The sequence below is a fragment of the Aquila chrysaetos genome, chromosome 7 (genome assembly GCF_900496995.4).
Source record: "Aquila chrysaetos chrysaetos chromosome 7, bAquChr1.4, whole genome shotgun sequence".
Taxonomy (NCBI): Eukaryota; Metazoa; Chordata; class Aves; order Accipitriformes; family Accipitridae; genus Aquila; species Aquila chrysaetos.
In genome coordinates this window covers 1,366,171-1,381,824 of record NC_044010.1, presented here as the reverse complement: position 1 = coordinate 1,381,824, position 15,654 = coordinate 1,366,171, and the positions used below count along the sequence as shown (strand labels likewise).

General features: G+C 38.2%; 1 protein-coding gene across 1 annotated transcript in view; it reads right to left on the bottom strand.

Annotated features, from left to right (window-relative positions):
- The window catches only part of KPNA1 (karyopherin subunit alpha 1), a 52,718-nt gene that overhangs the window by 4,381 nt on the left and 32,683 nt on the right, over nt 1-15,654 (bottom strand). The window contains exons 11-13 of the mRNA XM_030020156.2: nt 12,651-12,776; nt 1,021-1,148; nt 115-293 (exon numbers count right to left, since the gene is read on the bottom strand). Of these exons, the coding sequence (XP_029876016.1) occupies nt 115-293; nt 1,021-1,148; nt 12,651-12,776 (433 nt within the window). The remainder of the gene's footprint in view (nt 1-114; nt 294-1,020; nt 1,149-12,650; nt 12,777-15,654) is intronic.

Sequence of the window (15,654 nt, the reverse complement as noted above, 5' to 3'; positions counted from 1 at the left end):
GTTAATTTTCAGATAATCCTGATGAGGAAATTAATAGAATTGGGTCTACTGAAACTCTAATGGGTTCATGATCATTGCTTTAACCCCTGACTTCCACAGATGTTTTGCTCATACCATACGCTTCTTCAATAAGAGCGCAGTAAGGATTAATGCCAGTGCCACTGCGTTTGGATTCCTGCTCTCCAAGCCTCAGGATGTTCTCCAGCCCGTTCAGTGCTACTTGCACAATCTTTGAGTCCATTACTGTAAGGAGGTCACAGAGTGGTTTGATGCATCCCAGTTCTACTAAATACCTGAAAAACACCACATGGAACCCAGTAAATTGTCTGCAAAACTATAACTAGCGTAGCCATTTAAGCACTTAGCATGAAGGTCTAATAACCAAAACAACCAGATAAAATATAAACTTGACTGGAGAAACTAGAGAAATTATAGACACTTATTTGTATCTAGTCAATTCTGCTGAAACAATGAAAATAACTTCAATACACCTTCTCTGTCTCTCTCTATAGATATGAAATAATAGTTTAATTTTGTAACTTAAATTTTAATCCTATAATTTATAAATATGTTTCTGTTAACATCAACTATATTAATTTAATATATTTATAATTTTATTATTTTATTTTATACAAAACTGCATATAAGCATAATGTACCAGTAGAAGTTAAACAGGAAAAACAATGCACATGATGCCCTTGTCTGAGGGGCTAAGCTATTCCTCTCCAGACTGCTAATGCACTTTGTTATACTCTACAATGACTACTAAGAAATTGCTTTAAAAGTTGCATTTAGTTTTGTCACATAAGAGAAATGGTTCCATTAATAAAATAAGTATTACAGCTGAAATACTTATGCGATTTCTCCCTAAAGGAATGCATAGCTCATTCACAACTCAAAACTCTGGATACAATACTGGAAGCATACAGAAAGGTTTTCCAGTTTCTACAATATTAGTTTGATTTCTTGCACAAGCACTAATTCACTCAATTGCATTGAAGGATTTGAACTATTTCGTACTTGATCTGTTCAGCAGAGCCCCCAGATGTTGCATTTGTGATTGCCCAAGCAGCTTCCTTCCTTGTCCGAAACTCAGCCGTTTGCAAAATATTTATAAGAGCTGGAAAGATATGGGCATCTATGACTGTCTGCAAAAAGAAATGACATGTCAGGGTTATAGATTAGAAATAACTTCCTTGTCCTGACCTAGTTAACGTCTATGCTCAGCACAACACATTAAACAATGAAATGCTACTTATCAAGGAGCAAAAATCAGTTTTCAGCTTTACATTCAAAACTTTAGCTATTGCTGGGATCTGTGCTTATCCCAAAAAAATTCAAAACACGTTCAGACTGAAGTGACTGCCATATCTAATGTGTTACCTAATCATACCTTGACAGCAAAAGAATACCATACTTCCCTTATTTTTCCAGGTAGTGAACCACTCAGCTATTAAGTCAGTAAACCACTAAGTCATTAAGATCCCCTAAACAGAGAAAAAAACTTCGTAAGCCTGTGTGTCATACTACATTTCCACTGGGTGAGACAACAGAGCAAAGATTGTAAGAACTCCACAAAACAAGCAAGCACCAATATATTCTTTCCTGGTGAAAAGACAAAGCAATGGATGGTTTGGTAGTATGGTTAACTGCTTATCTCACCGAACTGATACAAGTCAAATGAGTATCTCGTCAGCAACTCAAAGTTTCTAGTAACTTCCTCTGGAAAGAGCCTTTTGCAATAAGACACAGATGAAACCAGTGTAGTTACACACGTATGACAAGGGTCTGAAACACTTCATAAGGATCAGTCAAAGAAGCAGGAGCTTAGGATTATATTTTTAAACTACTGTTTTACAAGTCATCACAGAACTGATAAAGGCAAATTCAAAGAAAGCCAAAGAGATCCTTTTCAAGGAGCTTCGCAGAAGAAAACTAACAGATTACATACAGCAAAAAGCTATAGCCAATTCAGAGTGTGGAAGTTTACCCAGTGAAAAAAACAACTGCTTAGTATTTCTTTTACCATTCCTGTTTGTCTGGGCATCTGCACTGCTTTGTAAATCCATACCACTTATCAGTTCTATGAACAGTCCCATTAACACTGTCTCCTTTACCACAGAATATACACTTCTAATACAGCAGTCTAGGACCCTCAAGGAAAACCACTCACACTTCCATCATGCCATGTTATATTAGATTTGTATCTTCAAAAAACAGAGTGCATTTTCCCCCAACATATTTTACTGGGAAAAAACACTTAAAAACATACAAAAGCAACACACTGTAAGGGTACATGGAATGTGAGAGCATCTGCTTCATTAAGGTTATCAGATCAAGGCCCTTTTCAGCTCAAAGGGAGATATAAATAACAGGAAAGTAATAAATAAAACATACAGCGACACAAACCTGACAGGCAAGGGATAAGAGAGACAATCACAAAGGAGGAAAGGCTCCAGTCACTAATTAATGGGCCATTAACAAACTACAGGCACAGCTTTGCATCGAGCCAGCCTGGACTTTGTAACTGATAAGCCAGGGACAAGTGGGACTGTGCAAAACTTAATAACAAATCTTTTCTTAACTATCTTACCATGTAACCTCCCTCTCTAGACCGCACGAGTGCTCTAAGGATTAGGTGCTAGCAACCGAGATCGGCATGACTGAATTTGGGCCAGGAACCGGATCAGACCTCAGGAGAAACCTGTGTGTCTGTGGGGCCAGCAACTGGAGCAGGTGGGGGTCTCAGCATCAGTAGCTGGAGGGGGCAATGGAGGGAGCATGTTTCTGGGGTGCTCTGTGCAATGGGGGGGATTTACATTATCCCCAAATGAGACAGCGGGAGCTGAGGATCACGGTGTACATAATTTGCTGGCAAACTGGACGAGGCAGCAAGTAGGAGGCCCAGGATCCAGGCATGGACAGAGGGCCTGGGCTGATATTCAAGGGGTCTGTAAGTGTGGGGATGCTTGAGACAAACGTGTGCATCTGTTTCCTAGTGAGTATCAAGCTGAACTAGCCAGTGAGTAGGAACCAAGTACAGTGAGTTGAGAGAGCTCATGATCCAGCCATGGACAGCAGATGGGCAGAGAGCCCACATGGGTATTCAAGAGATCTGCGACTGTGCGTGCGTGCTTGTGGATCTAGAGAGCGAGGGCACGCGTGTTTTCACGAGTGAACTTCAGTCCTGATCAGCTGGAGAGGAGAAAGAGGACTTGGCAGTCTACACTTATGTTTTATGTGGGTCCAGGTAGTGCTATACAAGGGTGTCGTTGAGGTGGAAGCCCTTATAAGAACAGAGTGTTAAGGGATGTTAAGTATTCTCTACCGAAGAGCTCGATACAGATCTAGCATAGGATATGTGAGGGCATTAGTATTTTACTATTCTAGCAAAGAACAAGTCAAAAAACTCATTATTGCTTCTTAAATCTTCTCCCCAAAAGAAAACTTTTACATGAGATTTATTTCCTTAGAAAGTGTCTTCTTAAAACCAACTTCTTCAGTAAGTACTAAAATCAGACTATGTTACATGATGGCATGGAACTAAGCACATCTTAGCTGACGGGCAGTAACATACTTTGAGCCTTCTTAATTTAAAAAAAAAAAAAAAAGTTACTTTAAAATGTTTCAATTTAAACTTGTAAAATAGTAGGAGAATTCCAGAACAAAGGGAACTAGCAACGGGAGGGCAGCAAGCAAGTGGGAGAATCACAAAAGAATGTTATTGTTTTCTTTCTGGCTCAATCAATTTTGCAAAGACTAGGGGGTAAAATTACTCTTCTCAGAGCGGAGAAATGTGCATTTGAACCTTTTCAAAAGGAAATTAATCCAGGTCTCACATCTCTTGGGTGAGTGCTCTTATTTCTAATTATACTTATTTCTATTTATTTCTATTTCTTATTCTATTGTGTAAAAGGCTACAGGCACCTTGTTTACTTTCTGCTCTACAGTGAAGTTTGCTATCTTTACCCAAGCAGAACAGGTTAAAGCACCACGATGAATTGCAGCCTCTCATAAGGCACTTCACTGAAAGAGACTGGCTCAAGAGAGAAGCAGATTATCAGTCACTATATTTTTATTTTTTATTTTCCTACTGCTTGACATGCAATCCAAGTGTTGTCAACACCTCACACTAGCATGAGTCCCAGTTAAAGGTACTTAACTGTCCCTCTGTAGTACAGCAAAGTTTTTCAACTAGCAGCCTGTCAACAGTTGAAACTCTTAGAGCTTAGATTTAAAAAAAAAAAACAACAGCAGCAAAAAAATCCCCATAAAAACCAACATTAACTAGGTCAGAAAATAGTTTGCTTTAACCTTAATATCTTCACTGGATTTCAAAAGTCCAGTTAAGCTCAGCACGGGTAGAAACAATAAAGCATTAATACAGAGAAAGTGCTAGCAGCATCTATTATTTACACCCTATGTCTTGCAGCCTTGCCCACAGCAGTTACTCTTGAAAGCAAACTAGAATGCCCAAGGATTCCTAGCTCTATGGTATTTTACGTGGGAACAACAGTTATTGTGGAAACAAACAGGCCATGTTTCCCTTTCAGTTAAATTCCTTCTAAGTGATAAAATAGTCAACTACTGAAATAGAATTTGGGGTTTTTTTGTTTTGGGGGGGGGGGGGGGGGGGGGTGGTCCTTGAAGAAAAGCAAACCTCAGGCAGAGCAAAACCTTAAGGGACTGTGGCAGGATAAGGTACTTAAAACTGCTGCAGATTTAGAAAGTGTTAATTCAAATTACTTTACTTTTTTAGCCTTACTATACTGTGTGCCTGACACATGGAAGTGTGTTGAAGACTAAAGTAATGTAGTGCTTATAAAATGCTCAGGATAAGTATAGCTTTCAAACAAGGTGAACACAGTTAAGGGATTTCAGTTCAACAAGAACTTTATAAACATGTGAAAGAAATAAAAAGGAAATGAAAAAATCAAGTTGTAAACTAAGAACTGATGTACAAACTACTGCAGATCTCACTCTGTCACCTGTTCAAATGTTCCACTATTCCTTGAAAAAATGAAAAGTGCCTTGGCCGTTCAGGAAAATAGTGGGCAATTGCCTCATACATGCCTGTCCTGGTTTTGGCTGGGATAGAGTTAATTTTCTTTCTAGTAGCTGGTATAGCTACTGAAGATGGATCTACATACAGGGCAACAGTGAAGATTTATATAGAACAAGAATAAGGATTCCCCTTTTGTTTTTTTTTTATCCTTTTCCTGATGCTTTCTAATACTCACATTTGGTTTAGGCTGCTACTACTAGGCACTGAGGTGGTATCTTCAAAATACATTAGAAATCTCTTTTCTGCATAATAGGTAATCCAGAGCTCATCCTTTAATACATTAAACTAACACTGAAATTTTTGCCCAACTGCATCCATTCATATTTGTTGGAACAGAACTCCATCTTGAATTGTAACTATGAGTCTTTCAGGAAACTGAAATTGAATTTTAATTGAAAACTGAATTTTCAAATTTAATTTGAAATTGAACTGAATTGTAATGCTCAGCCCTTCAACAAATCCGGCCCTCACTTTTGAAGTGTCAACTTTTCTGTGTTTGGGTTTTTTTGTTGGTTTGTGTTTGTGTTTTTTTTTTAATAGATGGTATCCCTGTGCTGTAGCCCTTCAAGAGGGTTGCCTGTCTCTTGGAAACATTCTATCCTTCTTATTTATTTTAATCAAGCTTCTTCACTTTATAGTATTTGATTTTTAAAGAGTGAAACTAGATAAAAGTGAAGTTTTAGAGTTTTATTACATCTGCATGGATGTTGAATCTAAATACATTGTAGTCACTCTTAGGGAGCAGGTCTTCAGCAGTAGTATATTAAATTAGTATTTTGAGCTGGTCAATACCAAGTGAATTTGCTTCTCCTCTTTTTGGTTCCCACAAATAAATCACTTATGATATGCAAAAAATACACATATACATTTAGTATGCAAGTGTTGGCATCATGTGTCTAGATATGATTCATCACATAAATGTGAAAGCAACCAAGTCTTACAGCATGACTGTTTTTCTGCTCCTGCAAGCTCTCTCATTACCTTTAACAAATCAAGATTACAGTCACCACCCTAGCTGGCAGCTGTGAATATAGCCCTACTGCCATGATCTCCTCCTCCTGGCTGGAAATTTCAGTTCACAGAGGCTTCTCAGTTACTTGTGTTCCAGTTACCTTGTTTATTGATTCAATTTACAACTGCTTTTTAAACAACATAGCAAGTATTTGTAAGCCAAAGCTACTTAACATGATGGCATGAGTACAAAACTACTGCCACCTGAGAGCCAGGAAGGAAGCACTTCAGGTCTCAGTTCTAACAGACTTCTATGCTGTTGACACAGACACCTAAGCCTATATCCAAACTGTGTATAAAGCAAACTTCTAGCCAGTTTACACAAGGTTGCTACTGCTGTCAGGAGGAACCTGCACTATAACGAACAGCAACTTGTTGAGGCATCTCTGGCTTTTAGGGTCTGTCCTACAAAAAAAAGATAGCAATATACACCGCTGACTGCTGAGGTTTTCAGGCAGAATAAAGGAATTACAGGTATTGTAGCTCTGCTGCCCTCAATGTGGTATGATATATGGGATTCACCACACGTAGAAGCCTGAAAACAGATTTTGTACTTAAACGCAAACTTAAACCTGAAAGAGATTCATCTTTGACTTTCACTGGTCCTGAAACAAGTACGACTTTGTCAGCAATGCCACATTTTGCTCCTAATTGAGACACTTTTTGAAGTCCTGCCACCACAAACAGCACATCAAGATTTCAGACCACTCATGCAAACTATGACATAAACCAAACACACTTTATATTTAAGTAATTTGATACACTGTTGCCGGTGTAAACCACAACTCTGTGTGAATCACGTCATTCCTTTTCCATGACCCTAGCGTTACTGTGGTCTTTTTGCAGACGAGCCTCTGACAATTCTTAGCTTGTATCTTTACCCCAATTTGTAACAACGTATTTCATTCCAGAGTTTTTAGAACTGACAGGCAATGTATCATTTGCTACACTTGACCATGTCACATTTCAGCAAGGATAGGAAACCCTGAAGGAGGAAAAATATGGCACAGATCCTGTTGCTACCATGCCTAACCAATACTCAGGTTTCCAGATGTTCTTGTGAGAATTTAAGGTATATTAGAAAAGAAGTGATAAGTTTCTTAACCTGTCAACAGGAGAGAACTCCTATGATGTCTTCACTGTCAGATATGGAAGATTGTGTCTGATGTACTGCCTTTCATAGCTTTTCAACGGGTTGCGAAGTTAGACACAGAACATTTTCTGAGGTATGTGATAGCCTTTCATACCCTTCAGAAGGGTCGACAGTCAGGATTTAGCTTCAGTTGTGCAGTTCTCCTTCTGACTCCCAGGAAGATGTAGTTCCCCTTCTCCCTGACTGGGGAAGCTATCCACTGAAGTACAGCAAAGCTGTATACAAACTAGGAAATTAACAAACAAAAACTATACTTAGTGACAATCATGACTGCATCAGGATATACACATCCAACCCAAACCTTAAAAGCACAGAAATAAAGAGGGGAAAGACTGCTGTATTCCACCACACTTTTCTGTTGCCTAGGCACTGTTGATAACACACTCTGAAAGGCTTTCAATTCCACCTTTGGTGGAGAAAAAAACCCAAGCCTCCTGTGCTCTAATATGAGCTACAAAAGAAAGTTCAGCACGTACTTTCACACATTTCATGCATGTTAATTTATATTGCCTTAACACTAGAAAGAGCTTACTTGATGGTGTTTGAGTGCAAATCTGATGGTCATAGGCTGCTGCCTTATCTTTTAGAAATGGCAGCGAAAGCCTTTGGAGTGTGCTACCAAACAGCATCGTAGGCAGTATGAAAGTGGAAATGAATATAGAAGTCCTTCCCTCCAACCTTATATTTCTATACTTTAGAGTGGGTGGATGGAGGGAGTGTAACCCAATGCAATCTTAAACAACACTAAATATAGCTCTGTCTGTTAATATTGGTTAGGTAAAATACCTATTAACCAAAATATTTCATTTTCTTCTTGGTGTGCAGAAGAGATTGCGAGATTATGGCTTGAGCACTACCCAAAGTTTCCACAGTATTCTAACATCCCAACTGCTCTGGACCAACAAGCCACTAGCTAGATCAGCTGGTAACTTACAATAATGTGGTTTACGATGCCAGGCAGACATTTAACTTTCAGGAAAAAAAGTTACCATGTGCTGAAATTATTCCTGTCTGATTTCTGGCTAAAGATTGTGCATGTTCAAAATCCAATTAGTATCACAGAGACTGGAGTAGAACTGGCTACAGGCTATGACCTCTAGCAGGAACTATCGAGCAATTTGGAGGGACTGGGGAGAAAGAAAAATTATTTAGTTTAGAGCTGCATCTAGTATTTTAGAATTCCTTCTGTAAGGAAGACCAATTCTCAAGAAGTAATGTTTTAATTCATCACAATCTGAAATTAATTTAGAGAAAGAATAAAAGAAAATACCTCAACTCACAGATTAAATAGGCTCACCCATGATCTTAGTTAAATCAGATATTCTTCCCAGATGGGAATTATCCTTTGTCCTCACAGCTACTAAAACAGACTAGGCTTTTATTCTCTCCATTTTAGCATATGGCCATCTTCAAGAAACACTTCAACAAACAGCATTTTCCAACTTCAGAAATGAATTTAAACTGGGTTCTGGCTCAAATGTTTACAATGATTTTGACACTGAGTAGGAGTCATCTGAAGTAATACTTCAGAGAAGTCTTTTGAGACAAGCAGGTGTATCAGCTCTGGAGCGGAAAGGAGGTTTCATCACACCTTGTATCGCACATGACATTCTCTAGGTTGAGACTAAAAACTAAAGAATTAGAGCCTTTCTGGAACTTGTTACATGTCTGTGATAAGACTTTCCTTTCAACATGAGATAATTATTGCAATTACACCTGCAATTGCCAATTTTACTTCCAAGAAACAGTGGCCTTGAGATCTCCCATCAAGCATGTTGTAAACATTCTCCAATGTCCTATACTTCACAACTTTTCTCTAACAGGCCTCCTTCTGCAGTTCTAAAAATCTAAGCCTCATGATGGACGTGATTTGCAATATGTCATAATTACCAGGATAGTTATCTCCTGCTCAGAATCACAAACACTGTTTTTTTAATCTCATTTTTATAACTGCCAGTATAGATTAAATGGGGTATGCACTTAGGGCAGTCAGTGTTTCACTATACAGCATGTGTGTGCTCAGAGTTCAAAGGCAGCTCAATTACTCTGAACGGAGCCTGAGGGATTCTTAAATGAACTATCGCTTTTACTTTTGAGAAGTTGCTTTTTACATTTTTTCAATGGACTTGAGTAACGAATGCATCAACGTGCTTCCAACCTTGCCTGTGACATATCCTAAGGCAGCTGCTTTAAGCTAGATTCTTTTAAATCTACATGTATTTTAGTGATTTGGTTGACAACGTGTTTTCTTCCTGATGCAACAATCCTGAGAAAGAAAGCTTCTACCCACACAACCACAACAACTATTTTTCTATGCAGAATGAAGGGGGGTTTTGTACTTTTAAAGAATCACCTGCTAGAAATGAAGCTGCAATATTAATGGCTCATAGCATTAATTTCCCTCTCCCTGCCTTCCCACCTCACCTTTCCAAGCCACAAAGCAATTCTAGTCTGTTCTCAGTAGAAAGGGGGCAGATCTAAACTGGTGGTAAGACACCCCAAAACCTTTAAAAAACTACTAAATACACACATGCATAGATGTACCTAATGATTTTGTTTAGATAGATGAGGCAAATTTTGTTTTAACAAAGGAGAGATTATTTTATCCTTACTTGTTTTCAAATAAGTGACAACAGTTTAAGAGACAGAGGATTACCGAGGGTATAGTTAAGAACCTCCACACCTAAAGCCTTACTTTTACATGTCTGAGTAGTGGATACCAGGTGTGAGAATACTGTGCAAACAAGGACAGGCACTTACTCCTTCACCTGAAGAGGAAGACGTGGTACAGTGAATACTTATGTAGAAGTCACAGAAGTAAATACACTATTGAAAGAGCTTCTGGTGCCCTAGAATTTCAGTTACCTCTAGGACTCTTCACAACTGTATCTTCAGTAGATCAAAAATATGAAAATAGAGATCCTGAAGTTTTGAAAAAATGCTCTAGTAATAAACTTTACTTTCTATTGCCACTTCCGGTACTTATTTCTTTATGGAATAACCTGTACAGGTATCTGATTTTCTCAAGCTCTTCTTTTTCTTAAGTTTGCAACATTCCTGTATGATTGTGCATCCCAAAGCAACTCTGACAGACTTGGGAAAAACCACAAGGTTAAGAAAATGTATTGGGATAGATTGTTCCGCAGAAAATGCTCTTAGACTTCCCAGGAAAAGTAGAAATGGCCTTCTAGAGAAAAAATACTGCTCCTCCCCGTTTCTAAGGTGGCAGCAGCATGGATAAAGCAGCCAAAAGATTCTTCACTGCAAGAAAAGCAAAGGCAAAAACATTTTTACCTTAGCACAAGCAGCAGTAACTACCTTCTCTGCACTGCTAAATGCACAGCAATTACAATTGCTGATGCAGGAAAAAAACAGTGGTACAGTTGCTGATTTTACACAGCACTTTTTGTTAGAAGTTCAGCTAGTCCACAGACTAACACACAAGCCACAATAAAGGCAGAATCAAAATTTTTGGAGCTCTACCAAGGTTAGATTAAGTAACCATATCGTTCTCTATATCTGACAAAAAACATGATCTTCGGTGGCCAAAGTAAAATTTTGACTGAGAAAGCCAGAGCAAATACAACTGTAGGAGGTTTCTTTGCTTGCAGTTCCACTTCCATCTTAGTCATGTCCTTACATCAGATAAGGACCTACACAGCTTTCCACCTTCATAAGTTTTGTTTTCTTGCCTGCTCATTTCCTAACATAAGCATCTCTGAAGTTAGACAAGCATTGGCTCTTCATGCCAGGAAGCTTAGCAGAGACTGAGTTATCTTCCACAAAAGTATTAACTTTATTTCCCGTGCTTTCTGAGATGAAGACCTCATTCAAAGTATTAAGACTTTACATTGCCCCTTCAGCAGCTGAATGTTCTTTGTAAGGGAGAATGTATAAACAAAAGATTGCAAGTGCCACCTGCAAAAGATATAATACACTTTTTCCTCAGGAAAAACATGCAATCTCCTGCAAGTTTTCTGCAAAAAGAGAATAATTCTATCCCTTGGGTGAAGAGGGTTAACCACTTCATGCTAATTCTCATCATATAGAATGAATAATCCAGAGCCATCAGATACAAGACTAGCAAGTGTCAGGCTGCCTTCCAAGGAAAAGGATATGAAGGAAAGAAGTACTCCTTGGCCACTTTTGCCAATGTATTATGGGGCTTGGTTTACTTTCTGTGCGAACATGCATTGTTTCTGCCTGGTTACTAATGAGCGAGACAAATATTTCTAATGTCTAATATTTCTGCTATTTATTTCTGTTCCTCAAAGAATAGATATCTCTAACTGGACTTCCACACATCCTCTGCAATCTCTGAAAATACTCTCTGTATCCAGTGAGAGAAAAGAGCATTGAGAAATATAACTTCAGAAAAATTAAATCTGATTTACATGAGGAAACTTTCATTCAACTGCCTTGATGGGAACCTTGTATATTTATCAGATAAAGCCTGGTTTCACTACAATCTGTTTTTTCATCACTTCTGAAAAAGGGAAGGAATGAGGCATTGTCCTTGAAAGCCAAGCAAAAAATTCACCTAGTATAGCTGTTCTGAAAAAAACTCCATATCCAAGGAAAACAAAACATATTTAGCAGTTTCTTCTTTATCTAGTCAAAGAAAAACTTTTCTCTGGGAAAGAGATGGTCAATCTCTCATTTATACCATCTGGAGACAAGTCCTGCGAATTCTTCTTGATGGCTGACACTAAGTCCAGACTCAGAACAAAGATGTGGTCTTTTGGAAGCCTAATTGCAAAGACTGACATAAGGGAGTAACTTTCATTTGCTTCTGTGTGCTGTCACTTACCATGAAGGGATTCCAAAATTTGGTGTAATCAGAAAGGACAAATCCCAATGCAACATGTTAGATATCCTCCATTATTGTTCAGTTTAATAAATAGCAATTTTAGATTTGGCTAAGCACAACTGCCTGTATCAGGAATTATAAGAAAATATAAACAGGAATAAAGAAAGTATTTTACAATGTAGGTGTCTATATCTGGTGGTGAAATCAAGAAATACGCAAAGTTATTTGATTCTTAAAGTTTGTAGCTTACTCTTTTCATACTTGAGAATTTCTATATCTTAGTGATTGTCAAAGGCATGAAGCAAATATTTAAGACAAGGTTTTCTTGAGCTTAGCCTCATTTTGTCATTCTCTAGCATGACCGTCTCCCCACCTTATAATCTGTAGATGATTACAAAATTAAGTAATTTGAATTTGAGAGAGACTGGGCCATTGAAATATTCTCATTATGCACAGAACCTACAATATACTTCTGCTTACATATAATTATATATCTGTGACTGTGTATACACACAAGTATGCACTTTATACACAAAAACCAGTGTACCACCTGGTATGTGTTTCTTCTAGCCTGCAAGACAAAGATTACTGATCATAGCTGAAAAGGTTACCTGGATCTGGGCTCTGTTTCCAGCTGTTATATTAGATATTGTCCAGCATGCTTCCTTTTTGATAGATTCTTTTGGGCTGCTTAGCAAGTGCAGTAAACTCTGCAGGGCTGAACAATTCAGAATTACCTGAATACAAAAGAAAGAAAAAAACAAAACAAAACAAAAACCAAACAAACCACAACTTAGAGGAAATTTAGGATAAATAATCACAAGAACAAGGAACACAATGTCTTCAAAATCTAAAAAGCATATCCCATCAGATGATCCTCAAAAGTAAGAAACAAACAAAACCAAAACCAAAAAACAACAACAAAAAAACCCACCCCAACATAAACAAAACAAAAAACCAGCAAGAACTAAGAAAGAAACGTTTGCAGGAAAGCTAATAAGCAATTCAGGTAAGAGATCATTCCTTCATTATGATTTCAGTGTGACCTGAACACAAGAAGATACTAAGCCCATTACGACCAAACAAAAATAAGATGACAATATTTTCCTGTCATCTTGTTTTCTGTATTTTTGTGTACTTGGAAGCTCCAACTACTTCTGTTTTCCACATCAGCTGGCACAGTGGGGCAGACTGTTGTCAGTGTTGTGTCCAGTGACATTATGAACGGGCAATTCTTATTAAAAATTTTAAAATATTGTAAAAAGTTGCAATTTTACACAGCAGCAAAGTTGCAGGAAAATCTGCATCTCCAAAATAAAAATTTTAAGTGCCCAAAGTACAAGAGAAAATGCCCCAGAACAGTGATGTTACAAGAGCAAATACTTGATTATGTCGTGTGTGATACTGAAGGGCTTTTTGACCCTCTAAAAAGGGCACAAAACAGGATTCAATGACTGAAAAATGAATTTTTTTTTTTTTTTTTAATTAAATTCCAACTTCTTACAAGTAAGAAAGAAATTGGAAGAGCCCACCAAGAAGCACGGTAGTTTTGCCATGTATGGCAAAAGCAGGCAGCTTAGAAAGAACAGTGTGGTACAGAATTTTATGAGAAATTCTTCAGTCTGTTTGTGGAGGTCAAAAGGATGAGAGTCAAGCTGAATCATGGTGATGACTTCTGATCGTGAAATCTGTGGACTGAATTCCCTTGCTTGTATTCCCACCCCACCCCCCGCCCCCGCACATACTCCTAAAACCTTTCTACTCCACATTAAGATTAAAAAAGTAAAGATTACGGTTCAGAATTGTATCAGGTATCTACTGGGACAAATTTGGTTTTTTCTTCATGCATACTATATATGGTTTTGGCCATCTCCAAGCACTGGCAATTGTTAATAGTTGGAAATGAGATGTAAACTAAAAGCAGGTTTGTGCTCTGAGGTTGTACAGAGAAGTTTTCAGGCAACTGTGTTATATGTTGCGTTCATATTCAAAAATGTATCAACTATCAAAGCTGGGCTCTTCCTTCTGATTAAGGATTTTTATATGCATTCTGTACCCTTCTTCAGCATACAGCACAATCTGCAGGCAGGACTATCAAGCACTTAAACAGTTACTAGAATGTTACTTAAACAGTTCTCTAGAATTTTAGGAAAGCTTATGGTATACTCCTCTGAAAAAATTGTGCACAACAAAAAAGTTTAAACATTTTTTTGAATTAAAATTAAGATTTATGCAGTATTTAATAACTTGCATTACATGTGATTTAGTGATCCCTTGTGTTTTTATTTTTAATGAAACTATGAAATTACAAAACACACCTCAATCATTATGACTGATCTGCAAAACAAATGCCATTGAAAAAACACAAGAATGCCTATGCAATTCAGCTACACAAAAAATATTGTAGCAATCAAAAAATCACATTAATCTCCTCCTAGTGATAAGATACTCAGTGTCCTACTGCTGCTAACTCATCTTTATCTCTGATCTCATTGTCACAGAACTACAGAATTCCAAAGGATATATTTAGACAAACCAAAAAATAAGCATTGAAAGAAGCCTCAAGATAAGGAACCTGGATTTTCACTTTGGCATAATTTACATGGAAGGAATAACTTAACACTTTGAATGGGGAACTAAAAGCTTTATGCATCTACACCTCACTGAAAGCATCTTTCTCCACACTCTTCACATCATCTCACACCTCTACCACTGCTACCACTGCCTCCTGGATGTCCATTTCACTGCCTCCACTGCACACATCTCCCCATTTGCAGCTACTACTACTTCTTGATCCCATTTCTCCCATCAGTTCTAGTAGAGTCAACAGCCACCACAGCAAGCCTCTTTGAGCCTCTCACTTCAATCCAATTTGGTTGTGCATTTGTCAGACAGCCCTGCACCACACAGGCATGCTTCTAGTTTGTGAACTAGAGATGGAGGCCAAGAGTCAGCAAAGTTTCAAAAGCAGTAGCCTACTCTATACTCTTCTTCCTCATATTCCCAATTAAGCCTCACAAAAGGTTGTCGGAATGCACAAAGAGTGTAGGGAAAAAACTTTAACATAAGGTACAACAGCAGAAGCCTGTAACTGGAGCTTCTGCTCTACATGTAAAAAGAGATTGCTACGAGGCAGTGGATCACAGCTAACACATGTATGCAAGGCACGGACTCTCTGCTCCCACAGATTTTAAAAATTGGTGGGAGCTGCTGCCTCTTGCAAAACCTACCAAGCAGCAGGATGACAACCTAGTGCCTCTGAAGCATCAGGTTTCCTGGTTCCCAGTTTAATTCCAATACAGCGGTGGGAGTCACTGCCTCCTACCGATGCTTCTCCAAACATATGCCCAGACACAGCTACATACCATCCAAAATCTGACCAGACACTCGGTTTTGGTATATTCATCATAGACCATCGACAGCATCAAATGTGACAGGCCTTTGATGGCCCTACCATGGCATATAATTCAGCATAAAATTCAGCCCGAGGCAGACTTGCTTTAAACAAACTAGGAAAAAAAAAAAACCCCAAAGGGTATTCCACAGCTATATAAAAATCTCAGACATAGCTATGTAAAAATCACCAATAGTTCAAAACTGAACAGAAAAACTATG